Below are 19568 nucleotides of genomic sequence, written 5' to 3' on the forward strand. Positions count from 1 at the left end.
AGTCCAAAAGGCATAACCCTCCATGGGAATTCTCCACGATGGGTCGAGAATGCTATTTTGGGCCTGTCCTCTTCTTTTACTTGCATCTGCCGATACCCAGACGCCAAATACAGACAGGAGAACCATGGGCCACCACCCAGCGCTTCCACGGCATCATCGGTCCTCGCTAACGGTATTGCATCCTTCTTTGTACACAAATTCAGTTTGCGGTAATCAATGCACATACGGTAACTTCCATCATGTCTCCTTACCAAAACAACCGGACTGCTCCAGGGGCTCTGCGACTCTTCAACTCTACCATTCGCTAGCGGCTCGTCCACCTGTTGATCTATGATCTCCCCCTGGTGCTGTTGGCAACTAAATAAAACTGCTTTAAGTAGCGTTTTCCCTTTTTAAATGCTAAAATACGCTGCTTTCAGCTTCATTGCACCATAAACATGTGTTCGCTTGTTTTCTGTAAAATTGCCCTGTTTCCAGCGTTATTGCAACGGGAAAAGATGTTTTGCAAGGTTGCAGCGAGTCACGCTGATTTTTACTCGATTTTACTTAAAACAACGTTTTTGCTTGTTTTTGGCTAGGTTCTGCTGTAAGCAGCAGCATCTTTCTGTGCAGAACGTTTTCCTCTTTGTTCGTTACCAAACTACACTTTTGACGCTCTATATTACCGAAAGAATGTTTTGGTTTATTGGCAACTAAATTAAGTTGCTTTGAGCCCTATGTCACACACAAAAAAGCGTTTTTCCCTTTCTGTGTTTAAAATACGCTGCGTGTAGCTTTATTGCAGGAAAAACATGTTTTGCTTTGTTTGCGGTAAAATTGGGCTGTTTCCAGTGTTATTGCACCGGAAAAAGGTTGTCTGCCAGTTTTCAGCGAGTTACTTTGATTTTACTTGATTTTACTCAAAACAACGTTTTCGTTTGTTTTTTGCTAAGGTAAGCTGTTTTCAGCCTTATGTTTCTGAGAGCAGGCTTTTCCTTTTTTTCCAAGTTAAACTTCGCTTTTGACCCTTTATCATACGGAAAACACATTTTTGTTTGTTGGCAACCAAATTGGAAGCTTCGAACTTTATGTCAGAAAAAGCAGCGATTTAGTTTTTCCCCAGAAAACACGCTGCCTCAAGCTTCATAATACCGAAAATATGTTTTGGTTAGTTGGCACCAAAATTGAGTTCTTTGAGCTTTATATCGCAAAAAGCAGCGTTTTTGCTTTTTGTTTGCTATAACACGTTGCACTCACACAACGGTCTGTTTGCCGTAAAGTTGTGTTGTTTCTATCGTTATTGGACGGAAAAAAGGTTTTCTTCCAGTTTGCAACGAATCACCCTGCTCTTCTCTTGATTTTACTCAAAACCACGTTTTTTCTTGTGATTGGCTGAGTGACAACGGTTTTGCTAGTTTTTGGCTAGGTTACGTTGTTTTCAGCATCATCTTCGTGAGAACAGCCTCAATAGCGTTTTCCCTTTTTAATTGCCAGAGTACGCTGTTTTCAGCTTTATTGCACCAAAAACATGTTCTTGCTTTGGTTACCGTCAAATTGGGCTTTTTCTAGCGTTATTGCACCGCTCAATGGAATTCTTTTCTAGTTTTTTGCGAGTGACGCTGATTTTTACTTGACGGCAGTCATAACAACCTTTTGGCCTGTTTTAGTTGTTACCCAGGTTTCAGCATTATGTTTCTGAAAGCAACTATTTTCTCGGTTTTGTAAGTAAACTACACTTTTGGCGCTTTATCTTACCGAAAACATATTTTGGTTTAGTTGCAGCTAAATTGGAAGCTTCTAGCTTTATGTCAGAAAAAGCAGCCATTTAGTGTTTCGTTGGAAAACACGCTGCTTTGAGTTTTATAGCACCGAAAATATCTTTTGGTTAGTTGGCAACGAAATTGAGCTTCTTTGAGCTTTATATCGTAAAAACCAGCGTTTTTGCTTTTTCTTGGCTACAAGACGTTGCACTCAGCCTTGTAGCACAAAAAAAAATGTTTTGGTCTGTTTGCTGTAAAGTTGTGTGTTTTGCAGTGGTATTGCACCGGAAAAGGTGTTCTTTCAGTTTGCAGCGAGTCCGCCTAATTTTTCGTTGATTTGACTCAAAACAACGCTTTTACTTGTGTTTGGCTAAGTTACGCTGTTCCAGAATCCTTCTTCTGAGAACAACCTTTTCCTCTTCTTTAGAGAGCAAACTACACATTTGACGCTCTATATTACCGGAAAGATGTTTTCCTTTGTTGCCAACTAAACTAGGCTGCTTTGAGCCTTATGTCACAAAAAACAGCGTTTTTTCCTCGCTGTGTTTAAAATACGTTGCGTGTAGCTGTATTGCAGGAAAAACATGTTTTGGTTTGTTTGCCGTAACAGTGGGCTGTTGCCAGCGTTATTGGAACGGAAAAAGGTTTTCTCCCAGTTTGGGGCGAGTCACGCTGATTTTTACTTGATTTTTACTCAACGAAACGTTTTCGTCTCTTTCCGGCTAGGTTACGCTGTTTTCAACAATATGTTTCTGAGAACAGGCTTTTCCTTTTTTTTCCTACCAAAACTGCGCTTTTGACCTTTTATCTTACCAAAACCATCATTTGGTTTGGTTGCAACTGAATTAGAAGCTTCGAGTTTTATGTCACAAAAAGCAGCAATTTAGCTTTTTGCGAGAAAACACGCTGTTTTAAGTTTCATTCAGACGGAAAATATGGTTAGTTGACAACGAAATTGGGCTTCTTTGAGCTTTATATCACAAAAAACAGCATCTTTGCATTTTCGTTGCTACTTAGACTTTCCACTCAACTTTATAGCACAAAAAATATGTTTTTGTTTTTTTGGCGTCAATCTGGGCTCTTTCCAGCGTTATTGAACCGGTAAATGGATTTCGTTTTCCAGTTTTTAGTGAGTGACCTTGACTTTATTTGATTGCCTTCAAAAGAACGTTTTAGCCTGTTTTTGGCTTATTTACACTGTCTTCAGTACTATCTTTCTTAGAACAACCTTTGCCACATTTCCCTTCATGAAATACGTTTTTGACGCTCCAACCTATCAAAAATAGGTTTTGGGGCGTTTGCAGCGAGTTGGGGCTGGTTTGAGCTTTGTGTCACATCAAAAGAGCGTTTTTCTGCATGTGCGTTTAAATAAGCTTCTTTCAGCTATATTGCAGGAAAAACATGTTTTGGTTTGTGTGCCGTAGAATTGCGCTGTTTTCGACGATATTGCACGGGAAAAAGGTTTCCGGCTAGTTTGCAGTGAGTCACGTAGATTTTTACTTGATTTTAATAAAAGCAACGTTTCTGCTCGTCTTCTGCTAGGTTACGCTGTTTTCAGCATTATCTTTTTGAGAGCAACCATTTTCTGTGTTTTGTAACTAAACTGCACTTTTGACGCTTTATCTTACCGAAAACATGTTTTGTTTTTTTTGCAACTAAATTAGAAGCTTCGAGCCTTATATCACAAAAAAACAGCAATTTGGTTTTATGGCTGCAAAATGCGCTGCTTCAAGCTTCATAGCACCGAAAACTTGTTTTACTTTGTTAACAACAACAGTGGGCTTCCTTGAGCTATATATCACTAAACAAAAAGCGTTTGTGCTTTTTTATTGCTAAAACACGATGGAATCAGATATATAGCATAAAAAGTATATTTTGGTTTGTTTGCCGTAAAATTGTGTCGTTGCCAGCGTTATTCCACCTGAAAAAGGTTTTTCTTGTAGTTTGCAGCGAGTCACCCTGGTTTTTTACTTCATTTTACTCAAACAAACGTTTTTAGTTGTGTCTGGCTAAGTGACGCCGTTTTAGAATCCTCTTTCTGAGAACAACCTTTACCTCTGTTTTCGTAACCAAACTACACTTTTGATGCTCTATATTACTGGAAAAATGTTTTGGCTTGTTGGCAACCAAATTAGATTATCTTTGAGCCGTATATCACAAAAAGCAGCGTTTTTGCCTTTCTGTGTTTAAAATACGCTGCGTTTAGCTTTATTAGAGGAAAAACACGTTTGGGTTTGTTTGCCGTAAAATGGGGCTGTTTCCAGCGTTATTGCACCGGGAAAAGGTTTTCTGCCAGTTTCCAGCGAGTCATGCTGATTTTTATCTCATTTTTCTCAAAAAAAAGGTTTTCGTTTGTTTTGGGCTAAGTTACGTTGTTTTCAGGATTATGCTTTTGAAAAGAGGCTTTTCCTTGGCTTCCTACGTAAACTGTGCTTTTGACCCTTTATCTTATCGAAAACATGTTTTGGCGTGTTGGCAATGAAATCGGATGTTTCGAGCATTTTGTTACAAAGAAACAGCGATTTCGTTTTTCGTTTCTGAAAACCCTTTGTCGAGTCTCATCGTAGCGAAATTACGTTTTTGTATGTCGGCAACAAAATCGCGCTGCTTTGAGTTAAATGTCACAAAAAAAAAAGCCTTTTCGCTTTTCCTTTGCTAAAACACGTTGGACTCAGCTTTAAAGCACAAAAAACATGTTGGGTTTGTTTTCTGTAATATTGGGTTGTTTTCAGTCTCATTACACCGAAAAAGGGTCTTCTTCCAGTATGCAGCGAGTCAGCCTGATTTTCACTTGATTTTACTAAAACAACGGTTGTGCTTTCTTTTGGCTGAGTTACGCTGTCTCAGAATTGTCTTTCTGAGGAAAGCCTTGGTCTCTGTTTCCGTAACCAAACTACACTTTGGACGCTCTATATTACCGAAAGATGTTTTGGCTTGTTTTTGTGGCATAAAACTCAAAGGAGTGCGATTTTGTTGCCAACATACAAAAACGTATTTTCGCTACTATGAGACTCGACAAAGGGTATCCAGAAACGAAAAACAAAATCGCTGTTTTTTTGTAACAAAATGCTCGAAACATCCGATTTCATTGCCAACACGCCAAAACATGTGTTCGATAAGATAAAGGGTCAAAAGCACAGTTTACGTAGGAAGCCAAGGAAAAGCCTCTTCTCAGAAGCATAATGCTGAAAACAACGTAACTTAGCCCAAGACAAACAAAAAATTTTCTTTTGAGCAAAATGAGATAAAAATCAGCATGACTCGCTGAAAACTGGCAGAAAACCTTTTCCCGGTGCAATAACGCTGGAAACAGCCCCATTTTACGGCAAACAAACCCAAACGTGTTTTTCCTCTAATTAAGCTAAACGCAGCGTATTTTAAACACAGAAAGGCAAAAACGCTGCTTTTTGTGATATACGGCTCAAAGATACTCTAATTTAGTTGCCAACAAGCCAAAACATTTTCCAGTAATACAGAGCATCAAAAGTGTAGTTTGGTTACGAAAACAGAGGTAAAGGTTGTCCTCAGAAAGAGGATTCTAAAACGGCGTCACTTAACCAGACACAAGTAAAAACGGTCTTTTGAGTAAAATGAAGTAAAAAACCAGGATGACTCGCTGCAAACTGCAAGAAGAACTTTTTCAGGTGGAATAACGCTGGCAACGACACAATTTTACGGCAAACAAACCAAAATATGCTTTTTATGCTTTATAGCTGATTCCATCGTGTTTTAGCAACATAAAAGCAAAAACACTTTTTGTTTGGTGATATATAGCTCAAGGAAGCCCAATGTTGTTGCTAACAAAGCAAAACATGTTTTCGGTGCTATGAAGGTTGAAGCAGCGCATTTTGTAAACATAAAACCAAATTGCTTTTTTTTTTGTGATATAAGGCTCGAAGCTTCTTCTTCTCTCCAAAAAAAACAAAACATGTTTTCGGAGAGAGCGTCAAAAGTGCAGTTTAGTTACAAAACACAGAAAATGGTTGCTCTCAAAAAGATAATGCTGAAATAAGCGTACCTTAGCAGAAGACGAGCAGAAACGTTGCTTTTATTAAAATCAAGTAAAAATCTACGTGACTCACTGCAAACTAGCCGGAAACCTTTGTCCCGTGCAATATCGTCGAAAACAGCGCAATTCTACGGCACACAAACCAACCCCTTTTTTTTATTGCAATATAGCTGAAAGAAGCTTATTTAAGCACACACGCAGAAAAATGCTCTTTTGATGTGACACAAAGCTCAAACCAGCCCCAACTCGCCGCAAACGCACCAAAACATATTTTTCATAGGTTAGAGCGTCAAAAACGTATTTCATGTAGGGAAATGTGGCAAAGGTTGTTCTAAGAAAGATAGTACTGAAGACAGTGTAAATAAGCCAAAAACAGGCTAAAACGTTCTTTTGAAGGCAATCAAATAAAGTCAAGGTCACTCGCTAAAAACTGGAAAACGAAATCCATTTACCGGTTCAATAACGCTGGAAAGAGCCCAGTTTGACGCCAAACAAACCAAAACATATTTTTTGTGCTATAAATTTGAGTGGAACGTCTTTTAACAACAAAAATGGAAAGACGCTGTTTTTTGTGATATAAAGCTCAAAGAAGCCCAATTTCGTTGTCAACTAACCATATTTTCCGTCTGAATGAAACTTAAAACAGCGTGTTTTCTCGCAAAAAGCTAAATTGCTGCTTTTTGTGACATAAAACTCGAAGCTTCTAATTCAGTTGCAACCAAACCAAATGATGGTTTTGGTAAGATAAAAGGTCAAAAGCGCAGTTTTGGTAGGAAAAAAAAGGAAAAGCCTGTTCTCAGAAACATATTGTTGAAAACAGCGTAACCTAGCCGGAAAGAGACGAAAACGTTTCGTTGAGTAAAAATCAAGTAAAAATCAGCGTGACTCGCCCCAAACTGGGAGAAAACCTTTTTCCGTTCCAATAACGCTGGCAACAGCCCACTGTTACGGCAAACAAACCAAAACATGTTTTTCCTGCAATACAGCTACACGCAACGTATTTTAAACACAGCGAGGAAAAAACGCTGTTTTTTGTGACATAAGGCTCAAAGCAGCCTAGTTTAGTTGGCAACAAAGGAAAACATCTTTCCGGTAATATAGAGCGTCAAATGTGTAGTTTGCTCTCTAAAGAAGAGGAAAAGGTTGTTCTCAGAAGAAGGATTCTGGAACAGCGTAACTTAGCCAAACACAAGTAAAAGCGTTGTTTTGAGTCAAATCAACGAAAAATTAGGCGGACTCGCTGCAAACTGAAAGAAAACCTTTTTCCGGTGCAATACCACTGCAAAACACACAACTTTACAGCAAACAGACCAAAACATTTTTTTTTTGTGCTACAAGGCTGAGTGCAACGTCTTGTAGCCAAGAAAAAGCAAAAACGCTGGTTTTTACGATATAAAGCTCAAAAAAGCTCAATTTCGTTGCCAACTAACGAAAAGATATTTTCGGTGCTATAAAACTCAAAGCAGCGTGTTTTCCAACCAAACAGTAAATGGCTTCTTTTTCTGACATAAAGCTGGAAGCTTCCAATTTGGCTGCAACTAAACCAAAACATGTTTTCGGTAAGATAAAGCGTCAAAAGTTAAGTTTACTTGCAAAACCGAGTAAAAATCAGCGTCACTCGCAAAAAACTGGAAAAGAAATCCATTGAGCGGTGCAATAACGCTAGAAAAAGCCCAATTTGACGGTGACCAAAGCAAGAACATGTTTTCGGTGCAATAAAGCTGAAAACAGCGTATTCTAGATATTAAAAAGGGAAAACGTTATTGAGGCTGTTCTCACCAAGATGATGCTGAAAACAACGTAACCTTGCCAAAAACTAGCAAAACCGTTGTCACTCCGCCAATCACAAGAAAAAACGTGGTTTTGAGGAAAATCAAGAGAATAGCAGGGTGACTCGTTGCAAACTGGAAGAAAACCTTTGTTATAGCAAACAAAAAGCAAAAACGCTGCTTTTTGCAATATAAAGCTCAAAGAACTCAATTTTGGTGCCAACTAACCAAAACATATTTTCGGTATTATGAAGCTTGAGGCAGCGTGTTTCCCGGGGAAAAACTAAATCGCTGCTTTTTCTGACATAAAGTTCGAAGCTTCCAATTTGGTTGCCAGTAAACCAAAATGTGTTTTCCGTATGATAAAGGGTCAAAAGCGAAGTTTAACTTGGAAAAAAAGGAAAAGCCTGCTCTCAGAAACATAATGCTGAAAACAGCTTACCTTAGCAAAAAACAAACGAAAACGTTGTTTTGAGTAAAATCAAGTAAAATCAAAGTAACTCGCTGAAAACTGGCAGACAACCTTTTTTCGGTGCAATAACACTGGAAACAGCCCAATTTTAAGGCAATCAAAGCAAAACATGTTTTTCCTGCAATAAAGCTACACGCAGCGTATTTTAAACACAGAAAGGGAAAAACGCTTTTATTGTGTGTTACATAGGGCTCAAAGCAACTTAATTTAGTTGCCAATAAACCAAAACATTCTTTCGGTAATATAGAGCGTCAAAAGTGTAGTTTGGTAACGAACAAAGAGGAAAACGTTCTGCACAGAAAGATGCTGCTGATTACAGCAGAACCTAGCCAAAAACAAGCAAAAACGTTGTTTTAAGTAAAATCAAGTAAAAATCAGCGTGACTCGCTGCAGCCTTGCAAAACATCTTTTCCCGTTGCAATAACGCTGGAAACAGGGCAATTTTACAGAAAACAAGCGAACACATGTTCATGGTGCAATGAAGCTGAAAGCAGCGTATTTTAGCATTTAAAAAGGGAAAACGCTACTTAAAGCAGTTTTATTTAGTTGCCAACAGCACCAGGGGGAGATCATAGATCAACAGGTGGACGAGCCGCTAGCGAATGGTAGAGTTGAAGAGTCGCATAGCCCCTGGAGCCGTCCGGTTGTTTTGGTAAGGAGACATGATGGAAGTTACCGTATGTGCATTGATTACCGCAAACTGAATTTGTGTACATAGAAAGATGCAATACCGTCAGCGAAGACCGATGATGTCGTGGAGGCGCTGGGTGGTGGCCCATGGTTCTCCTGTCTGTATTTGGCGTCTGGGTATCGGCAGATGCAAGTAAAAGAAGAGGACAGGCCCAAAACAGCATTCTCGACCCATCGTGGACAATTCCCATGGAGGGTTATGCCTTCTGGACTCACGAATGGGCCAGCTGGATTTACCAGATTGATGAATCTAGCACTCAGTGAGCCGACTTCGACACACTGTCTTCCGTATTTGGATGATATTATTATCTGGGCCCCTTCCCTCGAGGAACATCTGCATAGCCTACGGTTATTATTTGACAGGATACGAACTGCTGCTCTTAAGCTGAAGCCAAATTAGTGTCGGTTTCTAAAGAGAGAAGTTTCGTTCGCAGGGCATGTTGTCTCTTCAGATGGCATCAAGACTGACCCTGACAAGGTCCAGACTGTCAGAACTTGGCCAACCCCAGTAGACATCAAAGAGCTCCAAAGCTTCATTGGTCTTGCCATTACTATAGGCGGTTTATTTCTGGATTCTCGATCGTCGCAGAACCACTCTACGAATTGTCGAGGAAGGGTGTTTCTTTCCAGTGGCAGATGGAACAAGAAAGTGCCTTCAATGAACTGAAACATCGCTTGACCATTGCACCCGTCTTGGCATATCCCGATTTTAGTCCTGATGCAGGATAATTCGTACTTGACACAGATGCCAGCCAACCCTTGGGCATTGGCGTTTTTTTATCTCGATTGCAACGCAATGACACTGAGCGTGTGATACCTTACGGGAGTCGTTCTTTGAATGAGCAGGAAAAGAACTCTTGCGGGACTCGAGTAGAGATGCTAGCTCTGGTAAACAATGTGGACCATTTTCGCTATTAGTTGGTGGGAGAAAAAATTGCGCCTGAGGACTGATAATAACTCATTAGTCTGGCTAATGTCTTTTAAAGAGCCTCCAGGGCAAGTGGCCCGTTGGCTGGGCCGCTTACAGTATGATTCTGAGATACAACGTCACCCGGGGAGGTTACACAATAATGGAGACGCCTTGTCTAGAAGGCCCACACGACAACATGGGAATTGTCCATCGTTTACTCCAACAGGATTATCCCAAGTTACGGTTGTTGCTAGAGACCTTCCGGTCGGTGAAACCCCACGTGAAGTGAGAAATTGTTGGTACCCAGAAGTGGTTGCACAGGCCCAAAGAGATGATCCAGATATCAGCGTGGTACTTTGTCGTTTGTTGAAAGAGTGAAGGAAACCAGCTGTTGAGGAATTTCACGTCGATGCGCTGTGCTGCTCGTGCTGTCTGGGCCCAGTTTGAACTGTTGTTGCTACAACAGCGGGTTCTCTATATAAAGTCAGCTGCCCATACTACTCAAGCTAAACTGGGGATGGTTGCACCGAAACAGTTAGTGGAGCAGGCCCTTGTCGAAGTTCATGATGGCGTTGCTTGCGCCCACCTTGGAGGAATGGAGAGTCTAATGAAGATGAAAGCTAGATTCCGGAGGCCTGAGAGGTGCAAAGAGGTGCATTGTTACTACGATCGATGTCTGACATGTGCCAAGTGTAAGCCAAAGGCGAAACCCAGAGCACCACTGTGGTCATTTACCTCTGGCAACCCCACGCAACGCATCCATATTGACATTGTGGCTCCCTTGCCACGGTCTCGGAGAGGAAACCGCTACATCTTAACAGTTCAGTGCAGTCTTACTAACAGGGCTGAGGTGTTTGCAATCTCCAACCAGCGTGCCACAACCTCGGCAAAGGTGCTTGTAAGGAACTGGATCTGCAGATCTGGTGTGCCTGACAGCATTCATAACTATCAAGGCCGTAATTCGAGTCTAGAACATTCTCGGAAACGTGCCAGCTGCTGAGTATTAACAAGACGCTCAGCAGTGCGTATCACCCTAAGGGCAATGGCCAAGTAGAAAATCTGCACAAAAACTTAAGGAGCATGTTGAAAGCTAGAGTTGAAGATAATCCAGCTACATGGGATGAGCACCTTGATTTCTGCCTGATGGCCTATCGCAGTAGTGTTCATTCCTCCACGGGGCACAACCCGTTCGAGCTCATGTTCGGTAGAAAGATGACGACACCTTTGGATGTAATGGTTGGCGGTGCCGAAGACAATGAGTGTTCCTACACTGATTTCGATGCTGTAGAACTGCACAAGTTTCACAATACTTAACTGCTTGAGGTAGCTCAAATGGTCAAACTAGTTACACGTTTTTAACTGCGCCATGAAGCTAAATTGGTTCCAATAGTTCAAATTGTCGAACTGGCTTAATCTATTCGACTGGCCAAAAACATCAAACCAGCGAAGACCGTTAACCTGACAGCAAAAAATGCAAAATCTTTCCCGATTCTTTGAAGGAGTTCAACTTGTCAAATTTGCTCAAGTGATCTAACTGCAGAGGATGCGTAAAGCTTTATAGGTTCAATCTAGAAATCTCCACAATGTAGCTAAATTTGTCGAAGTGGTTGAAATGGTCCAAGTAGCTGATATTTGTTCACCTGGTTTGGTGGTCAAACTAGTGAACAAAGTTGCGGAATCTATCGTAATTCGTTGAAGTCGTTCAAATTGTGAAAGTAACTCACAATTCTTGAAACTGCAGAGAAACTGTACAATCTAACTGAATTGTTTCAAGTGGTTAAAATTGTCAAAGTAGCCTCCTCGATTCAACTGATTGAAAGGTCAAACCAGCAAGGACAGTCAAACTGCACAAATTGCTCATTCTATATGAATTGGTTGAAGAAGTTCAAATGGTCAAACTGACTAATGCGGGCTAATCACACATAATCATTGAAAAGTCAAACTAGTGTGGACAATCATACTCCAAAAATAGCCCAATCTTTCTTAATTGGTTCACGTCCTTGAAATGGTCAAACTAGTTTAACTTGCTCAACTGCATGAACCGCAAGATTTAATTGAATTTTTTCATGACAAATCAGCTTAATTGCTTCGACTATTGAAATAGTCAAAGTAGCGGAAACGGTTAAACTGCACAAATTGCAGTCTCTATCCCGACTAGCTGAAGTAGGTGAAATGCTCGAACTACCTTAAATGCTTCAACTGCACAATATGCACACTCAGCTTAACAGTTTGAACAGAGTGTACTAGTCGGTAAAGCGAGAAAAATTTAAACACAGTTAAGTGTAGAGCAAGCTGCAAATTATGACACTGCTAGGGATATTATTTTAAAGGGTTCTGAAACAGTTGCCGAGGTTCAGAGACCGTGAGAGAGTCAATAGTCAGACTTATGTAGGATTTGCTAGAAGTAAGGAACAGTTATTTGATCGTCGGTGCCATTCACAGAGGGTAGATGAGAGTCACGATAGGTTAATGACAGCTAGTTTTAATAGAGGAGTCTAAGAGGTGCATTCACGGTGATGTCCGAGCGTTCGTCGATGAGCAAAAAGCACAAACCTTAGAGAAAGGTGCACGACTAGCAGATGAGCTTTGGTTGAGGCACAAAGTGAACTTCATGGAAAAACCCCATCAGCTTCACACTTCACCCGCTAGAGTTCTGCCTCCTTCGGTACCACGATGGTTTGCAAAACCAGACAAGTCGGCAGAATGACGGAGGACATCCAAAGCAGAATCCTGCTAACAATTATGGGAATCGTTTCAGCTCCTCATGGTCAAGACAGAACAAGTTTGATCGAGGTAAGCCCATCAAGCCGCCGACATGTTACTTTTCCAGAAAAGCTGGTCAGCTGATTTCTAGCTGCACGGAAAAGTGGAGAGTGGCGCCTAAGCGTGATGGTTTTCTCGCTAAGACATTGAGTTTAACTGCTGTTGTTGAAGATATACCGCCCTCCCCAAGTTCTAAGAGAGTAGACTCGAGCAAGTGCTGTGAGTGAATTCAGTGGCCCCTGCAAATCTGTCATGGATCTTTTTCAGCCCTTCGTCCACCATGGTTCGGTGTCATTGTCAACTGATACGTCCAACTCCATACCAATCAAGATCTTCACAGGCACTGCAGTCTCTATTCACAGGCACCGCAGTCTCTATTGCTGAGTGACACGTTGGTGTTTTCTGAGGAGTCGTCCACTTGTGCGAGTGTTCTAATAAGAGGAATCAGTTCCAAGCACACCCCGGTGCCACCGTATACACAGTATACACCAGTATACACCAGTATACATCAGTATATACCAGTATACACCAGTATACACCAGTAGTTGTCAATGCTATTGTCACCGACAAGCGTGGTTAAGAAAAGTCTCCAGAGCCAGTAGAGAGGAGAATTCTCCGTCTGTACCCATAATGTGTCGTGACGCGAGCCATAAGTAAGAAGTTAGAAACCAGAGACAAAAGAGGTAAGATTAGCTGACACTGCCATCAGCTTGGTCCTTACGGGTGAGCAACCGAATCCCTCTTTCTCTCAGCCAGTATAAGTACTTTCTGAGAAAAGTTCAATGGAACAGGTCGAATAGATGTCAACTTCTCAACTTATTGCAGAACAACACGAAGACCCGGAAGTCTCACCTATATTTTCAAGAAGTGTTAGTGAAAGCGAAGTATCTCAGAACCCCACCTGTTACTTTACGAAGAATGGAGTGCTAATGAAAACATGGAGACCACCCCATGTTCCCACTGAAGAGGAGTGGGCTGTCCAGTACCAGATGATTGTCCCAAAGACCTACAGACCGGACGTTTTAAGCACAGCGGATGAGACCCCCTTGCCTGGCCACCTGGGTGTCAACAAAACCTGCCAGAGGTTCTTAGACCATTTGTACTGGCTCAGTCTAAGAAAAGTTGTGGCGCAATACTGCAAGTCATTTCACACTTGTTAGATGGCTTTGAGACCGAATCAGATCGTTCCAAAAGTACCGTTACAGCCACTACCAGCCCTTCAAGAGCCATCCAGCAGAAGAATCGTTGTTGATTGTTTAGAGCCACTACCTAAAAAGAGGTCTGGACACCAGTATTTGATGACCATCGTGTGTGCATCCAGTAGATTTCCTGAAGCCGTGCCCTTGAGAAATATCAGTGCAAAGGTCATAGTCAGAGCTTTAACCAAGCTCTTTACACCGGTAGGTCTCCCAAGTTCTATCCAGTCTGACCAAGGTTCCAATGTTGTGTGGCATATTTCAACATGTCATGCACGAGCTTGGAGTCACACAGTATATGTCAACCGCATGTCACCCTCAAAGTCAAAGAGCTCTCTAAAGATGGCACCAAACACTGAAGAACATGATGAGGATCTACTGTTTCGAAACAGAGGAAGATGGGGAGAATTATTTCTTCTTTGGTGAATAATTTTGTCCGACATACTTTTTCTATGTCGAAAAGTGGCATCAAAACAGAGACAGTTTTAACAATGACGGACACGACAGAACCTACTGAGCTTCTAGCTTTTGAAAGACGCCTTATAGCTGATGGTTTTGCTTTTTCTTTTGGACAACACAAGTCTGTTAAAAGGGCTCTAGATTTTGGGGTCTCGGCTTATTGGTCAAGAAATACAGTATATTCGTCTCTTCACCGCGGTGCCCATATATGATTTTCATACATCCACAATCATTATTCCATCTTAATTGGTTGACGTATTTTAATTGGTCAGACTAGCTTAAATGGTTCAACTGGACAATATCCACAACTACTTAATAGGTTGAATTGCACAAACTGTACAATCTAGCTTTAATGGATCAACTGGTTAAATAATCAAACTTGGGAACACCTCATGAGGACGGATGATATCATACACTCAACGCAGTATTCTGTCAAGTATAAAATTAATGAATAAAAATATCTCTGCCAATTTGAAGCAGAGACCAATGAAACTTGGTACATGTAGGCTAATACTTCTACAGGCAACACACCTAAGCCTATCAAAATTCTGTTTGCAAAGTAACTCACTCTTTCCCAGTCTCTGCCAACCAGATTTCAATAGTTTAGTAGTTTTCAGCAGGAAAAGCATTAAATAAGGCCACAAAATATCCTCTTTCTGTTAGTGGTTTTTATTGGGTTCAATACTTGTAAAGTAAAATTTGCTATTTAGTACATAATCACTATTATTATTGTACAAGCAATCGTGCATGTTGGTTTGCTCTTTGCATGGAGTTCTATGTGCTTAGTAGAAGACATGATGAATACTCTTGATGACTGTGATCTACTAGAAAAAGTTGTCAATATGACTAATGTACACGAACATAATGATGTTACAGTGTCAACAAAGTACAAGAATTCAGGGCTATTCCTCTTTTTTTTCCTATCAACATCTTATCATCTTAAACTGTGGCATTTAGTACCTCAAACCCTCTTGTATTGAGTACCCTGTATATCCAAGGGATTGAAAGTTTTATACATGAAAGTTTGGGAGAACTCGAAAAAGCTGTGGAAAACTTGTCTGTGGGCTCATACTCCTACTGTATTTCTCTTTTTTTTTAGAACTTGCATTATGTATTATAAAGCTCAATTAAGTTTTCTGATTAAAGCGTTGTGTTGTTTAATTCTTTAGATAGACTGTTCTGCAGTTGATTGTACCCCAAAGGATTTGTGTTCTAAAAAAAACAGGACGCAGGACAGTTTAGAAAGAGAAAACAAAAATTGCAAATTGGTTGGAGAAATAATGAAAGAGAAAGAAGCAAAATAGAAAATCAACTCATCTGAGTACAAGTCCAAGTCCAAGTGCAAGTGTACCTGAAGAGACAAGTTCAACAACAAGAGCTCCCAAAACCAGAATTACGTTGGGACTGATGCAACTCAACAAGAGTAAGAACAAGTTTGTCTCAGTAAGGTATGCTAGGGGAGGTGGCAGCCACACTTAAGATGTGCCACTCACTGCCACAAAACAAGAGTTGATTGAGATGGGTAAAGATGTCTTTTTGCAGAAGGTGTTGCACCCATAGTAAAAACTTCTGATTTTACTTTTCATCTGGCTAATTTTACAGGAAAAGCTATAAATAAACTTTGAGACAGTGATGGGCATGAACAGCCCTTCACCATTCAAGAATATTTCGAAACTTACAAGTTGACAAGAGTTAGCTATATCTTACATGCCAGTCCTGTGAAGATTCTGATAATAAAGAGGTCATGGCCAATGTCTTTGGGCCTTAAACGAGCAACAGTCAGTCATCCAGAACTCCTCAAAACAAATGCAAGGCCTGGCGTCATCACTTACACACTCAAGTTGAAAATCAAAGAAAATTGTGGCAAAACCTAAAAAAGGAACAGTATGAAGAGTTCTGAAAAAGCCTTGAACCGGATAGAAAAAAGCAAGCAGCTTTAGTTGGAGAAATTGAAAAACTCTCCAAATTGGAGGAATTGTGGCCCATAAAGGCTTCAAAAGTTCCTGCTGAACCAGAAAGTGGTTCTACCCGTGTGCTAATGGTTGCACAACATCCTTTCCAGGGAAGAGAAACGCAGTTTTTTTTCAGCAGCGGAAAAGATGGTGGCTGTCTATGATTGATTAGGCTCCTTAGATCTACACCCTGAACATTTCAGTTGACAATTCCACCCTGAAACTACTATATCACCTTTGGATATGAAGATGTGGTCACGTACATGAGGGCCTTGGATGAATCACTCTTCATGGGCACAAGTTCCCCAGAGATCAGTTTCATACATTTTGGTGCTTGTACTAGTCATGATGTAATTGCCACTCATGACAAAGATTGGGAAAACTTATCGCTGCTGGCCATTGATCCAGTTACTGAAACTTTGCCTCAGCAACTTATGGAACTGGATGAAGAAAGGTATCTGTATTATACTGCATATTATAATAGCCAGTGAGGCTGATATGAACATGCTTTTACCAAAGGAAATTTGAAAGATTTCAGTAAAGAGACCTCAAGTTTTGGATCCTTGTTAATGGTATGTTATTTCCTAATTGTAGATCCACGCTGCAGCAGCAACCTAGAAGCCAGCCAAAAGGTAAGTATACATTATTGGTCATACAAAATGTCCAAATTGGGCCTGTAGACAGGTTCCATGGTCAAAATAGCCTGAAAATAGCCTCCCACCTGAAAGATGATATGATGTCACTGTTTAAGAACAGAGATTAGTTGGATTGCGTTTCTTCTTTCAGAATTATCAATGAAAGAGAAAAGCTTGAAGAGGGTGTAGGTTTGGGTGTAGCAAGAATTGTCGTTGTTACGTTCTGGCAACAATTGTTTGCAGCTACCATGGTCAGTGACAAAGAAAAGTTACCATGTATTCACCACGACTTTCAAAAAAGCGAATGGACGGCAATAGGAAGAGTGTTAGAACTCAAACAGTACCGAGAGTTCAGCAGCCTCACTGGCCTGGACGACTTTTCTTCTGCCAGGATGCCATCAGCAAAGAAGACTGCTAGAATGCCGCAGAGTCAACCACAAAATGAAGCCAAGACTCAGTGCTTAGACTACCTCAAAAAGTTTATTAGATCTCTGGATGCTCCTGCTCTGGGCACTTTCCTGAAATTCACTATGGAAAGCGATATAAAGCCTGAACACCAGGAAGTTTCATTTACCTCAATGGATGGCGAGTTGCGGCGACCAATTGCCTGCACCTGTGGCCCGTTGTTAGAGTTACCAAGAACTTACCGTAACTACACCGAACTAGCTTAAGAGTTCACAAGCCTGCTTAGGGAAAAAGGAGCACGGGCATGTTTGATTACTAGCATCAGACTATCACTAGAAGATGTGTCCGGGCTTGTTATTTCTGTGTTCTGACAGTGATCTGTGAACATTTAATACATGTTAGTCAGAGAAGCAAAGTTTTGCTGTAGTTCATGCTAGAGCTGAACATGAGAAATTGTTCCTGTTTGGTTTTGAATTATTGATTGCAACTAGTCAAAGCATAAGTGGAAAAGGTATGCAGTTGGAAAGGCTACTGTTTTTTTAATTGGTTTGTTAGAATTTTGTGCCTGTAGTTCAAATATCACGGTAATTTCAGTTATTCCTTTTTCTGCAACAATCTGTTGTTGAGTTTCTGTTAACTTTTAATTCCTAGATGAAAGGACCGTCTCCACAGTTATTATATTTTGTAGGTAGAAAAAGAAGTAAAGAGAGATTGAGGATGTATGTTCAACATTGTGTGCGCATTGTGTACATCTATCTTGCGCACTGACTCGTTGAAAATCGAGTTTTTCTCAGACAATTAGGTTATGAGCTTGAGATTTCTTTTGTTTGATAGTTGACGAGGGTGCAGCCCGACTCAACTATTACGCATAGAAATTGAGAGCAAATAATCGAATTGTTTTAGGATAAATCTTACTAGTTGAGAAAACTTTGTCTAAATCCTCTTCATAGACACTTTGAAAACAAAAAGAAGCAGTCGTCATTTTGTTTGTGCTATCCACAACAGAATAGGTAGTGAGTAGCTTAGCCAATCAGAGAACAGCATTTATGGCATTCATGATAGAAGGCTTGTAGATTTATACTTTAACTCAATAGAAACATAATATATCCGTTCTATATCTTAAATAACCATTTCCTTTAACGATTCTGGTACTTGAGGTAAAGGGCAGCTTTGTCAGTTCCTATTTTCCCTTCTATAAACAACACAATAAAGGTAAATTAACATGCCTCTCCAATGACTAGGTAAAGTCATGACACTGAAAGTAGCTTCTTCAAAATGACATTCAAGAATAATATGTGAGGGTAGAATAACTGCGGAAGAATGCCAGAATGTTCTCAAAACTTTTCCAACTGCAAAAACGCCAGGCAACGACGGGTTACCCATTGAATTTTATAACACCTTTTGGCCATTACTTAGTGATACTTTGATTAATTCATTTAATGAAGCTTTTATGAAGAAGGAAATGTCCCCATCTCAGAGACAGGCAGTGATTACTCTTATTGAGAAACAGGACAAGGATAGGACTTACTTAGAAAATTGGAGGCCAATATCCTTGACTAACGTCGACGCCAAAATTGCATCCAAAGTTATAGCGACCCGTATTGTCAAAGTTTTACCCGAAATCATTCATAGCAATCAAACTGGGTACGTTTCAGGTCGCTACATAGGGGAAGCCGCAAGATCAATTCTAGATATAATGGATTACACGAAAACTTATGAAATCCCTGGATTGCTACTTTTTATAGATTTTGAGAAAGCTTTTGATAGTCTGGAGTGGAATTTTATGTTCAAATGCTTAGAAGTCTTTGGATTTGGATCCAGTCTTACAAGATGGATAGAAACCTTTTACAGTAACATAACAAGTTGTATTATCAACAATGGAACGCTCTCAGCTAGCTTTGAAATAAATCGAGGTGGAAGGCAGGGAGACCCCCTTTCTCCTTACTTGTTTATCATTGCTATGGAACTACTAGCAGTCGCTATTCGCTCATGTTCAGAAATAGATGGAATCAAAATAGATGAAAAAGAATTCAAAATGGTACAGTATGCAGATGATTTAACAGCTTTTGTGTCGGATATCAGATCTGCTCAATACCTTTTTAAGTTACTTGATCAATTCCAAAAATGTTCTGGCCTAAAGGTGAATTATACAAAAACCGAAGCAATGTGGATTGGCTCTTCCCGTAATAACATCGAAACACCTCTAGCATTGAAATGGCGTAAAACTGTAAAAGCTTTAGGGGTTCACTTTAGTTACAATAACGAAGAATCAGTGCAAAAGAATTTCTACGATAAGCTCAAAGGAATTAAATCTCAGATACGCTTGTGGAGTTGGAGAGGCCTCTCTCTGTTTGGTAAAGTTACAATTATTAAGAGTTTACTACTTCCTAAAGTTTTATACATCTCGTCAATTCTTCCTTCTCCTTTGGAGTTCATAAAGGCCCTTCAATCAATTTTATATAATTTTCTTTGGAAGGGTCCTGATAAAATCGCCAGGACAGCAGTAATAAATGATGTTGAATTTGGTGGCCTAAAGGTAACTGATTTTACAACGTCAATTATGTCACTC

The 19568-nt window shown here is 40.3% G+C and overlaps 1 protein-coding gene across 1 annotated transcript; it reads left to right on the plus strand.

The window, feature by feature from the left end:
* Nucleotides 1–9652: 9652 nt before the first annotated feature.
* On the plus strand, nucleotides 9653–10903 carry LOC136282500 (uncharacterized). Its single transcript, XM_066170139.1, has 3 exons — nucleotides 9653–9940; nucleotides 10056–10231; nucleotides 10561–10903. Exons 1-3 carry the CDS (start codon nucleotides 9653–9655, stop codon nucleotides 10901–10903), a joined length of 807 nt encoding a protein of 268 aa, XP_066026236.1.
* Nucleotides 10904–19568: the final 8665 nt, after the last annotated feature.

This window comes from Pocillopora verrucosa, chromosome 7 (genome assembly GCF_036669915.1).
Source record: "Pocillopora verrucosa isolate sample1 chromosome 7, ASM3666991v2, whole genome shotgun sequence".
NCBI classification, from domain to species: domain Eukaryota; kingdom Metazoa; phylum Cnidaria; class Anthozoa; order Scleractinia; family Pocilloporidae; genus Pocillopora; species Pocillopora verrucosa.

Bases quoted from the DNA above. Each gene is read 5' to 3' on its own strand.
- LOC136282500 (XM_066170139.1), top strand. From the start codon at position 9,653: ATGTCTTTTAAAGAGCCTCCAGGGCAAGTGGCCCGTTGGCTGGGCCGC. The intron at 9,941-10,055 runs GTACTTTGTCGT...TTGCTACAACAG, and splicing joins ATGATCCAGATATCAGCGTG to CGGGTTCTCTATATAAAGTC. The intron at 10,232-10,560 runs GTGCAAAGAGGT...ATTCGAGTCTAG, and splicing joins AGATTCCGGAGGCCTGAGAG to AACATTCTCGGAAACGTGCC.